This window comes from Lepisosteus platostomus, chromosome 2 (assembly GCF_059453375.1).
Source record: "Lepisosteus platostomus isolate fLepPlt1 chromosome 2, fLepPlt1.hap1, whole genome shotgun sequence".
Lineage (NCBI taxonomy): Eukaryota > Metazoa > Chordata > Actinopteri > Semionotiformes > Lepisosteidae > Lepisosteus > Lepisosteus platostomus.
In genome coordinates, this window is record NC_142612.1 from 11,203,560 (window position 1) to 11,221,171 (window position 17,612).

The 17,612-nt window shown below is 38.0% G+C and overlaps 1 protein-coding gene across 18 annotated transcripts in view; it reads left to right on the forward strand.

The window, feature by feature from the left end:
- inpp4aa (inositol polyphosphate-4-phosphatase type I Aa) overlaps positions 1-16,648 on the forward strand; it is a 74,900-nt gene extending 58,252 nt beyond the window's left edge. For 11 of the 18 annotated variants that reach the window (XM_088597607.1, XM_088597628.1, XM_088597643.1 and 8 more), the window contains 8 exons: positions 651-823; positions 999-1,122; positions 2,131-2,257; positions 2,793-2,933; positions 3,306-3,403; positions 4,588-4,700; positions 5,176-5,330; positions 8,306-12,492. In XM_088597607.1, the coding sequence (XP_088453733.1) occupies positions 651-823; positions 999-1,122; positions 2,131-2,257; positions 2,793-2,933; positions 3,306-3,403; positions 4,588-4,700; positions 5,176-5,330; positions 8,306-8,486 (1,112 nt within the window). In that variant the 3' untranslated portion in view covers positions 8,487-12,492. The other 7 variants (XM_088597721.1, XM_088597660.1, XM_088597728.1 and 4 more) reach the window with 1 other exon arrangement.
- The last annotated feature ends 964 nt before the right edge of the window (positions 16,649-17,612 follow it).

The window sequence follows — 17,612 nt, forward strand, 5'->3', positions numbered from 1 at the left end:
TAACATAATCATGTGGATACGTTTTTTGTCATTAACTATTTTTAAATCTCACACCTGGTCAGATTAATTTAATTTAATTAATTTTGAGTTATTCCACATCTTGGAGATTCACTGCACATAGAAGGGACTGCTGTGATTATAGATGAAGCCCTGTTGGTTTTTACATGCTACATCTGGAAACTTAAAAAACAGTTTTGCTTCCTTTGTGTGTCTGCAGACAGTTCTACTCATGTGATGACCATGATACCAGACATGCTGTCTAGGTTAATTGGCATTATTAAATTGTCCCCGGTGTGCATGTGTGTGTTCCCTGTGATTGAGTGGCACCTGCTGAGCTAGGCTCCAACTCATTGCGACCAGTTTTGGAATGAGCGGTTCTTGAAATTGGATGATTCATTTTTTGGAGATTATTCCCATGAAAGTCTCAGTATTCTCCACTTGTTAATTATAGTGTTTCAGATAGGAGCCGGTATCGTAGTGTAATTACTGGGTTTTATTGCAAGTAAGAGTATTCCCATTTTTCTGAGAAAAGGCTAACATTTGCTTAACTGCGTAATTAGGATTTAGAGAATGAAGGAATCAGATGGTTCGATGTTTTTGATGACGGAATAGGGAGAGAATGTTTAACTAATCCAGTCTTGTCCTTCCAGGGGAGTGGAGTGAAGCCTTATATCCTTTGCTCACAACTCTTACTGAATGTGTAGCCATGATGAGCGATAAAGCTAAAAAGTCAATGGTCTTCCTGTTGATGCAAGACACTGCCCCCACAATCGCCATGGACTTGAGCCTGCAGTATCGAAGGGATGTTGTCTTTTGTCAAACAGTGAGTAAAACAAATGTTCAGTCACTGGATTTTGAGACAAAACATTTTTCGGGGGTGTATCCTAGTGAAAGATTCAGTCTTCACTGAATCACGTTTCATCTGCCGTAACTGTTTTATGAGTTCATTGCGAAACATCATCATCCCTCATTAATATATGTATGTATTTTTCTTTCAGCTTACAGCCCTTATTTGTGGATTTATAATCAAACTAAGAAACTGTCTTCGTGATGATGGATTCTTGCGTCAACTCCATACCATTGGCTTGCTGGCTCAGTTTGAGAGTCTGCTCAGTACCTACGGTAACAAAAATGAAAGCAGTAAATGTGGGAGACAATGTTACATTTTGTTGTTAGTAAAGTACAGCAGCAGCTTTTGGGGGAAAAAAACGATTAAAGCTAAAAGATGTTTCCTATAGTGATTGTTTTTTGACATGACCAAAAACCAGCCAATAAGGCACTGAAAATGTGTGAAGATTTTAATTGAATACTTTACTAAATAAATACTTTTTTTAAGAATAAATTACTTTAAAATTTTAATTAAAAAAAACACTATCAATAGTGATAGTGTATTTTTATTACCCTTCTACAGTTTCAAGAGGCTTCAACATAATATTCCAAATTCATGTCTTACCTTGACTTCAGTAGCTTTAATCTTAATCTTTTTAAAGTCTTTTCTTCCTGTGAGACAAACAGAACAGTTTGGGCTTTGAATCTTTGTGATTATATACACAATAATAGATTTTAATAAACATTTTAGCCAAATTTAAACTCACTGTTGAATATTTTGAATTTTTAGTTGCTCATTAAGCTGTATCATTGCTCCTCTTCTCTTCAAACTACTTAAGTTTGACCAGCTTCCATTCATTTGTCTTCCCATGTAAAATGAATAATGTGTGGTATGTAACTTCATGTTCATTTGCAAATTCAAGCAATTTTTTTATCACATGAGTATTTCTCATACAGAACAGAAGAAATTGAATTGAGCCTCAATTCATCTTGTGTTAGGAGTTGTGAAAACACTGCAGCCCTGATATTTAGTAAAGTTGTCTAAACCAGTGAAATTGGGACATAAAAACACTGTATAATCACCATTCGTCAAGAAGTATATTGCTGCATTGGGCTTCATCAATATCCACACCATAATTATACCCACATTAACGTCTAAAGATTTAATTCCTGAGTGAGTTGTAAAAAAAGGTGCCTACTACAATCTCCTGTCTGTGAAGCCAACCATCCTCTAATGCCTTTCATAACTTATACAGGTTATCCGATTGCATCGGCGTGACACTTCTTTCTTTACTCTCACAGGAGAGGAGCTGTCTATGCTGGAAGATATGAGCGTAGGAATTATGGACATGAGAAACGTCACGTTCAAGGTGACCCAGGCGACTTCCAGTTCGTCTGTGGACATGTTGCCAGTCATCACGGGAAACAGGTACAAAGCCATGGACAGCTGAGCATTCACGCGCATTTCATTGAAGGTGGTCTAACAACGTTAAGGCCTGCAGTCTGGTGCAGATAAAATCATATACAAGGCAGAAAAGAGTCATAATGTCAGATGAATACGCATCAAATAAAAAGTCTTATTTTTTTCAGAATTACAGTGTTTTCGCTGGTTAGTTGCTTGTGTTAATTGCAGCCGCAGTTCATCGACCTGATCTGCTGATGGATGATGGACAGAGAGGCGAGTGGGTTCAGGGGTTCTGCACTGTGTGGCCTGCTGCTGAGGTGGAGGAGAGCAAAGTCCTAGTAACAAACGGCATCGATATCAGAAAGTCCCCCTATGTTTTCCATTAAAAGAGGGAAAGGATGATGATGATGATGAGGATGAGGACGATTGTGATTGTGATTGTTAAAGTCAGCTCTCCCACTGAGGGACTGCAGCACATAGCTTACAGTCTGAAACCGTGTCCCTCCTTGTGGAATAGTAATCCCCGGAGCGAAGGCCGTCACCCTCTTTCTGATTCCAGGGATGGGTTCAACGTGCGGATCCCGCTCCCGGGCACCATGTTTGACGCGTTGCCGCGGGAGATCCAGAACGGGATGCTGCTGAGGGTCCAGCCGGTGCTCTTCAATGTGGGGATCAACGAACAGCAGACCCTGGCAGAGAAGTAAGGCTACCGTTTTCCAGAGACTCGCGGACACTTGTACTGGTCTGATGAGGGGAGGTGACTTTTGTATTAATGTTTAATGAAGTCTCTCACACCAGACGTCTGGATTTCTATTCCTCTAAAGTGAGCATGTTACCACCAGTCCGGATAATATTTATTACCTATAATATTTATTGCATCTGTTTTTATTATATCAATATGAACAGCTGCTCCAGACTTAAACAGCCTCTTTGCTGATATAAAAAAAAACATAGTCTGTGGTTGTTTTAGGGAAACAATACTAGACTGACCAAGTGTGGGTTATAAATATATGTGATTTACTATACTCTAGGTTATTGCACACTGCTTATTATTAACCTATTTATTCATAAGGTTTGGAGACACATCACTGCAAGAAATCATTAACACGGAGAGCCTGGCTCGCTTGAATTCCTATTATGAACAATTCAAAGAAGTTTTACCTGAAGACTGTAAGTATAGATCTGTGTATATTTCTAAAAATGTTGTTGTGATCATTGCTGTTGTTAACCTGTGAACCTAATCCAAGACAACATTGAGCTCAAAGAACTGTTAAAAAATATCAGAGCAAAAATACATGAAGCAGTGGATATCAGTTGTATGAAATATCGGCTTACAATAATTCGGTATAATGAAGTAACAAATGTGGCACTAGCAGAGGCGGATCAGGTTCTAAAAGAAATAAGGTAACTGGAAAGGCAACAGTTGCACAGAAATAAACTATTTGCATTTAAATTGTGATTCTCATGCCAAAGACTCCTAAAGTGCTTCTCATATAGGAAGGGACCCGTTTTACCACAGAAACGCAGTACCCTCATGGATAGCATGCGGTTTCCATTGTGCACTAGCAGCCTCCCCACACAGCAGATCATGTGGAGATGTGAGAAAATGCTTAAACTAATGGTAACCAAGCCCAGATTACAATTAAGCCAGTAAACTGGAGTTAACATAGCTGCTCTTTCAAGAAGTGTCATGGAATCTTTACTCACCATCTCATCAAAAGGAAGAGCATTTCCTGTAGTGCAGTGTCCCTGGTCTCTATTCTGAGGCGTTGGTTCTGAAATTCTGGTCTACACATACGAGAGCTCCCTTCTGCTCCTAAAGCTTCACTTACAACTGCTACCTGGTTTTCCTTAGACATGTCCTTAGGCCAGGCTGCAAGGCAGTTACTTTAATGTAGACTGAATAATAAACACTGTACTGGGAAGCTTAAAATTTCTAATAGTAATAAAACTCTATAAAGATGGATATGTTTGAACTGTACGCATTCTGGGATATTTGTTTCCATGTGAAGTTGTCCAGCCTGACCAGCTAACGGAATATAACTAACAACATTTACAAATGACAGACACTTATGATAACTATACATTTACTGTATCTTTGTGGGCTATATTGTATGATGTAAACTCACCAACATTTTATTGCCTTTGCAAAATAATTTTGTGTGAAGAATTTGAAGAAAAATATAAAAGGCAGGATATTGATATATAGAATAATTATAGTCTTATTCATAAATTGTGATAAGATAGTCACTTTTCTGTGTCCTTATTGTCTCATTGTAATTCCCCAATGTTCCTTGTGTCTACAAAGTAGAATGGCGAAAAGAAATGTCTCATTCTCTGGTTTGTTTTGGCAGGCCTACCTCGGTCCCGTAGTCAGACATGCCTGCCTGAACTGCTACGATTCCTGGGCCAGAATGTCCATGCAAGAAAAAACAAGAATGTGGACATCCTGTGGCAAGCTGCAGAGGTACATCAATCTTTTATATGCACACGTATTGTAAGACTTTTACCGGAACAGAACCAACATCGAGAAAAAGTGGTTCAGTTCCTCAGTTAGAATAAGGAATTGCCTTTATACCTAACTCATGTTGTAAACTTGCATGTCCGACGTCATAAGACCTTACCTGTGAATAATCTCTTCACAATAATGGCAGGATTCTAGGTCTTACATTGAGCTAAAGCAGTAGAGTAGCAACAGTGCTCTCTCCATCTGTAGGGGTGTCTGTAATGCATCAGTGCACGATGAAGGACATCAGTGTGGGTGTCATCCATCCTCGAGCTGGAGGTTAAGCAGAACTCAATGAATATACGTCTGTCGTCTGGAAGGTCGTCGAGAAGAATTTTGGGGCGGGGCGTTTGACGATTTCAAAGTTTGAAGGGAATCACAAACAGAACAATCGTGCAATGAAATGCTGTGTCTGCCCCTGTCTGCTCCTTGTCAGATTTGCCGGCGCCTCAATGGAGTTCGCTTCACGAGCTGTAAAAGCGCCAAGGACAGGACGGCCATGTCCGTGACTCTGGAGCAGTGTCTGATCCTGCAGCACGAGCACGGCATGGCTCCGCAGGTCTTCACCCAGGCCCTGGACTGCATGAGGAGGTAGGTCTATCACTGCTTGATGCTCCTAACATGGGACAGTGCAAACTACAGATGAACCCCTCACCCGCACCAGTACTGATGGCAATGAGTCACTCTCTCATCCTCACAGCTAATTGAGGTATGATAGTGTAGATGTGTCTTTACTGTATTTAGTTTCCTGGTTACTTCTTTCATCTGTTTCAACAATAAGTGCCTACTGTAAGTGGTGTTCATTGGCATTAAACAGAAACTGATAGATTCATCACAAAATTATGTATTCTGAAATTAGATATTCTTTAGCAGTCATGTTCCTTGCAGGTGTTTTGTTTTTTTATTTGGTTATATCAGGAAAGACGCGTCGTATACTGTATAGGGGTGTACACGATTTTGGTGACTCAAGAAGTGAATATGAAATACTATAGAATGGACTGTCTTTGTCTGGTAGATATTTGTTTGGGATATTCATAGTGCATAGTTCATAATTTACTGCTAAGTTCCCAGATTTTATTCACAAGACATCACAGGGATCAGTAAACATAGAATATCCAGTTTCTAATATGAATGCACTTTGCAAAGATGTAGTGAAAAAAAGAATGCCTGACAAAGAGAATAAGAGACATCACTTAGACAGGGCTGTTGAGACTGTGCTACAATATCAATGTAGGAATTTGAAAATAATTATAATTAGTATATATGTTAATTGGCATACTGTAATATTGTATGATATTTGACATAACTGGAAAAAATAGCAGAGGAGCACTGCTTTTTATATTTATTATCGAGGCAAAGAGGGTCAAACTGAGTCAGACCAGCATTTAGTAGAAGATCTCATGGTGCTACAGACTGGGATAAAGAAAAAAAGATTAAAACACAAGTTTGGTGAAATGCCCTTCTGGATTCTCCAGATGTCCAAAAAAAGGCTTTTTTGCCTTCAATGTAAAGAGAATAATTGGCTTAAAGTCTAGAAGAGGAACTGTTCTCTTCCAGATTATTTGGAAGTTTTTTGTTCCTGTGAAGACAGATTTGGTGTTTTCTGTTATCACCACTTTAGGCGAATCACACCAGAATAATCTAGTTTGCTCAAATTTGGGCACTGTGAGGATGCCTGGCCTATGTGCATCCTTTTTTGAAATTGTACTTTGTTTTGCTAAAATCAAGAGTGCAACATTCTACATTTAGAACACATTGTGATAATGGATACGCCATAGCAGACGTGCACTGAGCACGATCCTTATGATCCTTCTCTCTCTGCAGTTAGCACTTGTTCCTTATGCTTAATATTTTATTCAGCAATAACACCTGCTTGTTATTTGTCCAGCAAATGGCCAGCAAGAATGTTTCATTAACTACAGACGGAGTGCAAACCTGTCCACGTGCATTTTTCATCTCTCATGTCTCATTCATACCATCCTCTGTCTGCTGAAACACTGCTTTCTCAATGATAACCAAAATACAATAGGCCACAGCACCTTTTCAATCTTTCATGATTAATTTGAAAGCCCCCCTCCCCCGAAAAAGAAAGGATAAGACCCTACACCCTCTTCTGTAGTAGTACAATGCTGTTTGGTCTTTGCCTGCCCTCATTCTTACATTCCTCTTTGTGTATTGTCTCAAATTTTCTGGCATTCAGTTTTCTTATCCTTTCTATATTTCTTTGTGATTTGACCCTGCCTTGTCTGAAGTAATACAGTTTAATGAACATTTGGATTAAAAGTAGTCCTTTAGCAGATTTATTACTCGCACGTCTAGTAAGAATTTCGTTTCTGTCAATCAGTCTCCATGACATTTCATTAGTTGTTCAATTTAAATCTCGAATTAACATGATAGTCTTAGAGACAGTTTAGTAAACCACAGTAGCTTTTGACCAAATCATTGCAGCTGTGGAAGAGGGAAGGGAACATACAGAAGAGTTAGGCTCAAGGTGTTCCTGAAGTCAGCCTCTCAGCAATGCCTTTTAATAAGACTTGGTATATTGGCAAGAAGAGGCCACAGGAGCTTTCACAGAAGTGTAGGGGTGAGTTGAAGGCGCATGTAATTGTGTGGCTTTGTGCCACCTGAAGTTATTCCTCAGTTAAGAGCATCACACACAAATGTGGCATAACGTTTTAGTGTTAGGTAAGTAACATGACATAGCAATGCGGGGTACGGATATAGTAATGTGCAGACCTTTTCCTGGAGATCCACAATGTCTTCTCATTTGTGTTTCTGCTGTAAAACCTGTAAAATATGTGAGACCTGAAGGACTGTGGTTCTCCAGGACCCAGATATCATACCCCTGCAGTCAGTTTTATTAAATTGGATACATGAAGTCTAAGGCATTTGTATCCTTACCTCTGCTAGATGTAGATCTTTTAAACCACCAGAGTAATAGAGTTTAAGACATTTATTGCAGTTTTAATTGTTAAATATTTGACAGACGGCACGCTGTTCCCCAGCGCTTGGGATAAGTAAGGGTGAAATCCAGGATGGTTGTTCACGTTCCCCTGCCTCCCTGCCCCTGCCGCTCGCTGACCGCAGCATGCAGACGCATGACAGTGCTGCATGGCCCTCCGTCCGGCCGCCCCGCGTGTGGGGAACGTGAAAAACCATCCGTTCTTACCTCGCTTTTCTTTTACCTTCCAAAGACTACAGAAAATTGCTCTTATTTTTGTCTCTTCTTTTTTATCCTCTCTCTCTCTTTTTTTGGGTGATTGGTGTTTCTTTCTTCAATTTGCGTTGGTGGTGTTTGTTGTGTTTTTTCCTCCCCCTCATATTGCGTTTCCACCCTGGCCTCATCATTGTCTCGTTTTTTCCGTCTAATATTTTGGCCTCCACGCCATTTCACCATGCTTTCTCCCCCTTTATCCGACCCATTTCGTTGATATCCATTGTTGTTTTTTCACTATGATTACTGTCATTCTTATTTCCATAACTCCCTGGCCATCCTTGTGCATGCCCTTTGTTTCACGCTTCCTCCTCTCTCGCTCCTTCTCCTTCCACCCTCTCCGTTTTCACAGCATTGGAACTCGGGAAGTGGTCACACAGAAGAACTTGAGTGGCCTGTTGCCCATCCGCGATTGCAGGCTAGACCCCAGCCTTCTCTACTCTATCCCTTTACTGGCCCTGAGCCCCAATTTACTGGTTGTGTGGCTGTTTCTGAGCATAGCGTACCTGCTGGCTAAAATGCGTTGCAAGTGAAGACAACAGCCCCCAGGCCCTGCAGAGGTTCATTTGTGAACGATGGGGGAAGTGTGCAGCCCTGAGGCCTGTCATCTTAATATTATTGCCTTACTTTTATTTCAAAGAAACACTACTGAACCACTGAAACTGAAAAGCTGGAAAAAAAAAGATTTTTTAAAAAAAACTTTGATGTAAATACACATTAAATTATTTTAGCAGATATTCTAAAAGATGTATAAGATATTATTTATCACAGATTCCCAGTACCTCATAGTGGTCATATATACACAGAGTTTATTATACAGTCCAGTTTCTGTCCTGCTGTGTCTGGACTTGTTGTCGTTGACAGCTTGTTTTTTCAGGTCTTCCTTGCGTATCTTGTTTCTTATGGCAAGAGCCCAATCAGAGCTATTAATACTATTTTTAATTAGCTGACTTTCTACGTTTGCCAGTTTTTGAATAATTGCAATGTTGTGATATTGGCTGTTCTATTCAGGTCTTCCCATCATTTGTCAGGGAGATTCTGGCTGCTTTAGTTAAACTGATGCACTTTCTATTTTTGTGAAGAACAGCATAACTTTGCCAGGTTAGGATCAATAATGTTGAGCATTAATATTTTTGGGAAATGTACAGTATATCAGAACATGCTTAAGGACGCATCAGTGCCACTGTACTTTTTGTGTGAATGCCATTCTTATGCTTTGTTTATTTACGTGTTTTCAATTATTTATAGTGGATTAAAGTCTTTAAGTGGAGTTCTGTTGAGGATGACATTTTGTCCCCAGTTAATGAAAGAAAAAGTAGTACTTTCCTTAAAGGGAAGAAATCAATCCAAATCAATCATTTTTTAATTGAAATTACAATTTGTATTGTGACACCCCCAGATGTGGAGAAGCAATTTCTGAACATGTTGAATTGTATAGGAAGGGATTTCTCTTTCTGTTCCATTCATTCCTGATGCGATAATTAACTCCCTGTTCATGATCATGCATCATAAATTGAGTTTACTTCAGTATTGATTCAGATGCTAAAACCAGTTTGATGGTATTGATGAAGACATCCACACAAAAAGTCATTATAAACAAGACTTCCCAAAAGCTCATGTTGTATAACAAACTATGCAGTCCTTCACAATACACAATCACTGAAATTGTATGTATTGAGTATTGATTGAGTATGAGTGCAGTCATTTGCTGCTGAGCTCATAAGTAAACTCATTCATCTGAGGGACAGACACTGCTGGCTCAGGTCAAGGGTGTATCATTACCTTTGTGTGATCAACAATTTGTCAGATATTCCTGGAACAGATGGACTGGACTAGGCCTAGCATTGTGACAACAATGTCTTGCTGGGCTCCTGTGACTGTGTGGCTTTGGCAGTGAGTGCAGTATCTCTCCTGCCATCGTTGAACACTCTCCCATAGGAATTGTGAGGCTCACGGCATGAAAAATTGCACTTTCATGAAGATCTCTCTTCATGTACATTTTTGAATGGCATGGTCCATAACACTGGAAACCTCTGATCAGCATGACGATGGTTAGTGGTATTCTTCTGAGTTTCACGGTGCCCTTTGTGTTGTACCAAAGATTGTCTCGCAGAATAGTGCGGTTAGTGCTTATGGTTATAAATCTAGCCATTTTGTACAGTGGTGAGCAGGGTTTAAGTGGTAAAAAGCATGACTCATGGTTTAGAGGTAGCCCTGCATCTGTCCATTACAATAAGTACAAGTCTGAAGCAGCTGTACTCTGGCATGCTTCTTTTTGTGTTACAGTAATTGCCCAGGATTGAGCTGTATTGTCTGCCTTGAGCCATCATGTTGAGTAGTTTAAACTGCTGTATCATATGATATTAGAAATATTTTAAGAAATGGTGGTCTGTCATATGTAACCCCTGAGTAGTAATGTTTACGGCTGAACCAGTCCAATCTAAAAGCATATTTTGTGGTTTAGAATAGGTATAGGTATTGGATTGGCTGATATTAAACTCTGTTAAGTAACTCCTCCTGTTTAACACATAATCCTCTTTTGATTTTGAGGAAAAGGAACCAAACAATTGGTCTTTCCACAAAAGGCATAATAGAAAAATCCCAGGCAGGAAATGAAACACATTCCTATGATACACTTCCCTGTAAGCCAAACAAGAGGAAAAACAAGCTCTCTTAATCTGGAATTTCAGAAAATATTTTGTTCTTTGATCATAAAGTGCACCCTCCTCAGTGCTTATCTTTTTAACTCAAACTCTCAACCAAGAAGAGAAAGTTAGTGGCTTGTGCTTTGTGAGTCACCCAGATGATTTATACAGTATATGATAGCAAATTCTGTCCATCTTGTGAATGTGATGAATCTTCTGCATCTGCAGTTCTGGTAAAATACAAGAAGTCTACATGTACAGTATTCTGGGATGTGTTTTTTAAATTCCAAGTTAAATTAAGTATTCGGTGGGATTCAAATCCTGTGCAAAATAGGTGTTTAGGCAGCTGGTCAGTGGCAGTTGGGGTATCTAGTAAGAATTTGTCAATTGTCCTCAGTGTGTCAGCATTCTGAAAAGGCAGTCTAGGACTAAATGACAGTTTTCATGGGTAGTCAATATCTGATGATTCTCATGTAGTATAACAGTGGAACCAGAATCCAATGTCCACATTTATCATATGTGAATATTATGCAAGCTGTGTGGTCCAAAAACAGAGTTTATTGTGTAAACTTTAATATATAGTACAGTACCCCACAGAACTCTGTTACTGGCTTGCTTACAAAATTAACTGCACTCCTACTTTCAGAGATTGCTGATCTCATTCTCAAGTTGTATACACATACTGTAGTGATCCTTTACATACGATGAAAGGCAGACCCCTTAGCAACATATTTTAAGATTGTAAAAGCTAATTACTTGTAAAAGTGGGTATCTGTTTATGTGTATGTGAGCAACATACAGTACTGGAGCTAAACAATCCTATCTTGTTTTGAGAATTAAAAAAAGAAAAGGGAACTTCATGCAATGCCTGTGGCAAAGACAATAGCGTACATATTTGCTTTCTAAGAACTTCTTTTTAACGAATGCTCCTAATAATAACATTATTTTATTAAGCATGTGACATTAATTATATTTTTAGGTTAATACATTGTGTTAAAACTTTGCTTAAGCTAATGTGGAAAAGGCTGTTACAACTGAGCCTTCTTGTGGACAGTTATTGGGTGAATTTACAATGAACCTTTGTCAGGGGCAAATGGTAGCATTTGTAAAGCAGATTCATGGACATTGACCTATGTAGAGAACCATTGTGTGTTCCACAAAGCTCTGAATTAAATCTGTAGTACTCTGTATATTACTACACCTGTTAAATTCTCTAGGCACTGTCTCTTGTCATGGCAAGACTCCGCCTGCTTATCTCCTTATACCCTGTGGCACTTTAAAGAAAACACAGTAAAAACAATCTGGTAACTCAGACCCTCTGTAGCAAAAACAACCCCCATCTTGGGTTGAACACCTTACTTTCTCTCACTCGACAAATGCAGCACAAGCTGTTCTTTTACTGTATTTGTGGTGTGTGCTTCCGTGCTTTCTTCTGGCTCCCTCATCACTGCTCTTTGGTCTGCTACATGTGGGGGCTCCAGCCTGCCTTGTCGCCTAAGCAGGTGTGCACCAAAGAATGTATTGAATTAAATGCGTCTACGCCTGTCATATACCATAAACCACATGAACATGAGGGGCATTGTCTGAGTCTCCTGAATGGGTATAGTAATGTGTTTTGATACAACATTGGAGCCAGTGTCTGTAGGCATAGGCCCCGTTTATCCAAAGCAGAACTACACCGGCATGAAAGGATGGTGTCTATTCTGTGTTTATTTCTTCTGTAAAGCAAAACCTTTTGTAGAGTTTATGTTGTTGACATATAAAGCTGTGTCCATGAGTCACTCACTCCTGCCATCCACCATTACTGTTAGCGCTTGGTAAGACTGTTCGGTTTGTCATTGTCTTAACAGGCTTTTTGTTTCTCCACTGCTATCATTCTCTGTACTTGTTCTCCCCCCAGTGAGGGTTGTCGGCGAGAAAACACCATGAAGAATGTTGGATGTCGCAAGTATGCTTTTAATACGCTGCAGCTGAAGGCTTTTCCAAAACATTACAGGCCTCCGGAAGGAACCTATGGAAAAGTTGAGACTTGATAGGACACCTTAAACACAACATAAAAGCAACAAATGTCCTTTGCTTAATGCAGATCACTGTTAAAAAGATAGTTGTGAAAGTTCTGTGATATATATATATTGTACATGTAATTTAAAAACCTACACACACGCACCCATTTGACAAAGCAGGTAGAACCAAAAGCATATCGGCAAGTCTTGTTTTTTCATAGTCTTCAACAGATGTCCTCCTATAGAAGAATATAGATAGAGCATGCTTTTTCAGGTTTAATAAGACAGAAGAGAACCCTTAAATGAATACGAGTTCACTGTTTGATAGTGCATTGATACAGTTCCAGTAATTTGATGAGAAGGTGATTTGTGACAAAGCGAGCCTGTAATACAAAACGTGTTGCTTTAATATGCACCCACATTCATTTAAAATGTCACTGATTGCTAATATATTTGCTTTGGCAGCTATACAGAAACACTGATTTGTGAAAGTAAACGCAATGTAGGTCAGATTAGATAGTAAAACTCAAGTGCTGGGCATGGCAGATCATCATTGGGAGTTTCCAGATCACTAATTGTATCATTTTGGACATTTATTAATCCTTACATTTTAATGAAATCAGGAAAGACTTAAACTTACATAATTTGTAAACATTAAGATATTTCCTTTCTGTGAATTCAAAATAACTCATGTTGTCAGTAAGAAAGGTTTTCGATTTTGCTTTGCCGCAAACATTTAAGTCACTTCTACTGAGAAAGTCCATTTGCAGTATGTGATCTGGGAACACTACCAAGTGATGATGCAGAACAGGGGTGGAACAGTCCAGGAATTGATATACAGTAGTATTCAAATGCAGTCCATATGTTCTAAACAAAATTATTATAGTAAAAAATTACATTAGGCAGAGATACTAACCAAAATATACTGATCATTTAGAAATGTATTTTCTAATAATATTTAGTTTTCATTTAGAAATATTACAATAGGAAGATTTACCATGCCTAGAACCTACTGAATTACCCGGATTTCGAGATGTTCTGTGGTTTCAGAAAAAAGTCTCTATATCCATTATGGACTGCATATCTGCTTGGAATTTGCCTCCTTTTTGGTTTGCGTAAATGCCTGCACTCCGAATCCCCCCCAAATTTCCATTTTCCAGGGAGCATGCTTTGCTGAGCTCCTGGATGTGCTCTGTTCTTGTGTCTCAAGAATCGCTTCACTGCGAAGTTTAAAAACTAAAACCAAATACCAAACTCTACACACAGAACACGGCACACCCATTTTGACTTGTTGTTGTCACTTCCCATTACTGTCCATGTGCAGTTGTTTGAATTAAATACCATTTTACATGCTCTCATATAGCTTTACTGCCTACATTATATTTGCCTGTACCATGTGGTGCACAGCCTACACAATGCAGTGCTATTTAAAATCTAGTTTATACTTTATGGTTGTGTAAGAACAGTGCAGTGTAAATCAGGCCTGTGGCTGAGCATGAGAGTTACTTGGTTACAATATCAAGTGCCCGTCTACCAGTTCCAAGTTGTAAAACCTTTTTTTGTGGGGTTAATAAGGCTCTGTAAGATTAAAAGTCCCCTTATTTCTGGAAGCTTAAGGTGATTGAAAAAAGAAAATAAACATCATCTGTTCTGCCTTCATAGCCGCAGACCCTCCTGATTCATGCAGTATTGTATTCATTCTCAATATGAGAGTCACGCTGTGCTTTTTCTAAATCTCTATATCTGCATGAATTTGTTTCCGAAAGTAAGGACTGGAAGACAGGCTACAGATCATTTTAAGCCCTGAAATGCACAAAAATATCAGTGTAATACCCAAACGCTGAATATTTAAAATATAATGCAATGTTTCTTTGTTATTCTGTTTTTTTTATGGTATTTGGATTTGAATATGAAGCTGCCAAGTGGAGCTTTGCCTTGACACCTTTGAGAAAGAGACCGAGAGACAATCTAGTCTTTCACAATCAAAACAAAATTGGAATGTACAGAAAAAAAACTGCCTTATCAGTGCTTTCACAATTACATGTTTGTTTGTTGGAGAGTTTTGCAGTGTTCAATTGATGCAGTAATTTTTGCCAGTAGTTTTCCCTGTGATCAGTACATCAGTCTGTTACAAAAATCAGATCTGATAGCCAGATGTTGGTACTTCTCCTCGTCTCGGAAAGAGCTATCAGACCCTCAGGCCTGTTGCTTTACAGTTAGTCAGCACTCTCATCTTTGTGAAATTGCAACTGAGCTGATTATTTGGGTATATTAAATGTACCCTTTGCTGACATTAGCTGAAATTTTCAAAACCTTTTGCATTTTAAATTTAAAAGCCATTATTCTGCCCAGTTTCAACTTAGTTTTAGTCTTACTGAAAATATTTTTCCAATTGCAGACCATTAAAAAAAACCTGTTCTACAATTCTTAGAGTTCTGTAATTCAACTCTTCACCTGGAGAATGATTTGAAAAAAATAAAATAAAATGAAAATATCTGTCACTACTTTGGAGTACTGGCAGAATTTCAGTCTATAAGTCATTTATCATCAGCCTCAAGTCTTCAAAATGTGCTTTGGTTCTTCTGGTATGTGGGTTTTCACTTTTAAGTTATAAAGGGAATAAACATCCAGTTGTAGATGAAGCAGATGCATACTGTGTGACAGGAAATTTAAACAAGAACTGCAAGTGTTTAAAGTTTTTGACAAACATTTCACAAATGATTAAATTGCAAGTGAATTTACGGAGAACAGCAAAGACGTTGTGAAGCCAAGGAGATTAGCAAATTTTCATAGACTACAACCATTTTAACCAGGTACTGCCCAGTTTCTAACTGTATGCATGTGAACACTGTTGTCACCTTACAGCAGCTTGAGCAACAATCTCTTGGCATGCAGTTGAACAAATTTTCATCAGAAGGCACAGTAGCGCCTCACACATTAACATGCTAAGGCACAGCTGCAGTGTTTCTGGAAGTGCAATCTTCAAAATAAAGTTGTTCTGAAAGATATGCTGGAAACATTGATAATATGGGCATATTCGTGTTTCTTGTGCATGTGCCTCCCCTGTTCATCTGCCAAATTATTTCAGCAATAAATGTGATTATCTGTCTCCTGTGATCAATAATAAAAGTGTACATCATTTGATTAGATCAGTAATGTTCCACCCTAATTACATTTTTCACCACACCCTCCAGGGAATGAACACATCCAGAATCTATGTGCAGTCGATCTATCTTGACATTGTTGATGAATGCTGTCTCGTAACTTTGATTTCTTTTTAAAAAGAAACACTATGGTTCTCCTTAATTCATCCATCTTCTTATGCTATTTCATAGTGCCCTTCTTTGATATAAAAGAAAGTAAGCCTGTCCATTCCAATAAAGTAAAAAAGAGGTTGTGTACAGTCAGTCCTGTTTTTTTTTCCCTGCAGCTTTTGTTTGGGCTGTCTGTATGAGTTAGGCCTTTAAATGTGATAATGATGAATACCACAGCAATTTGCACTTAAAATATCCCTACATAGCATTGATAGCCCAATATATACAAGAAGTTTGTGAAATACAGTGACCTGCAGGTCTGATAGGACATGATTAAGGTATTTACAGTGTATATTTATTACTAATGAAATGCATGTAGCAGACCTACCATAATTTTACTTAAAAGGAACTAATGTACTGCTTCAAAGGGTCGTATTGATAAGAACTACTGTGAAATGCAATTTGTATTGTCTAATTGTACTGTGTACACGTTTTATTTTAAAACATGTTTTATTGTAAATTATTCAGAACCAGACTTTTTTTTTATTAGCATCCAGGTTGCTCTGTATGTTGCTTTACATTCTTTAAATACAGATACTGTATAATTTAAAAATATGCTCTTTCACCATGTCATTTGCCAAGTTTTATGCATTGGACTTTATTTTTATGTTTGTTTTAATGTATTAAACTTCAATGTTTTAATTCACAGATATTTTTAGATTTAATTTTGCTGTAAATGTGCTTTTCCCAATACCTTCCCCTATGACTTAAGCAATTAAAAGAACTGACTATAGTACCTTTCTGCCTTTTATTGGTTGTTTTTATTTTTATTTGGTCACCTATAACTGTGAACTCGCTATCACAAAAACAACAAAAAACAATTTGGATGGAAAAAACACATTTGAGAACAGAATCATAAAACAGTGATTTCAAAATCCAAAAATGCAGCATAATACTTTTCTACATGATGTTAAAAATATTAACTTTTTGTGCCTGTGAATATATTTCTTGTTCACAAGTGTAAGCTTCCAGTTCACTAAGTTTCACAATCTCTTCCTGCATTTGTGCAGATGAAAGGGGTTGCCTTCTGTACCTTGAACTGATGGAGGTGTTTGAAGTCATTTTTGCCATACCCTGCAAATGGAAACTGATGTCTCAAAAGTGAAAAATATGTGAACAAAAACTAAAGTCACATTACTTAAACAGTAAATCATCGTATTCTGCATAATTATGCTACTTACTGTTTAATTTAAAGACCACTACTTTGCTAAGATATTGCATAAATACTATAATTCCTCAGCAATTATAGATGTAAAACAAAAAGATCTGTAGTCTGTCTTTTAAGACAAAACAAAAAGCCATAGAATTGTCTTTTCGCATCTTACTGAAAAGAAAATTACCAAGGTTTAAAAATGTATTAATTTTATGAATAAAAGAAGAGCAGAATGAAGGGAAGAGAGTTATAGAACTAGCTAACTGTCAAGTTAAAATAAATACAAAAAAGGAAAGAAAGTTGCAAATTAAGGGGTAATTGTAATGTAAAATCAATTTTACCTTTCTGACATGTAAGCTGAGATTAATGAAAATATGTCTTTTTATTACCATTCTCGGTCACATCTTCAAAAAAATTATCATTGGGATGAACAAGAAATATCAGAAATGTTAACAAGAGGCTTTTGGTTCATAATTATCTACTGTAGTTTGTCCTCATTGATTTCAGGGTATTGGTTTATGATCCTCATGAAAATGTCTTTAAA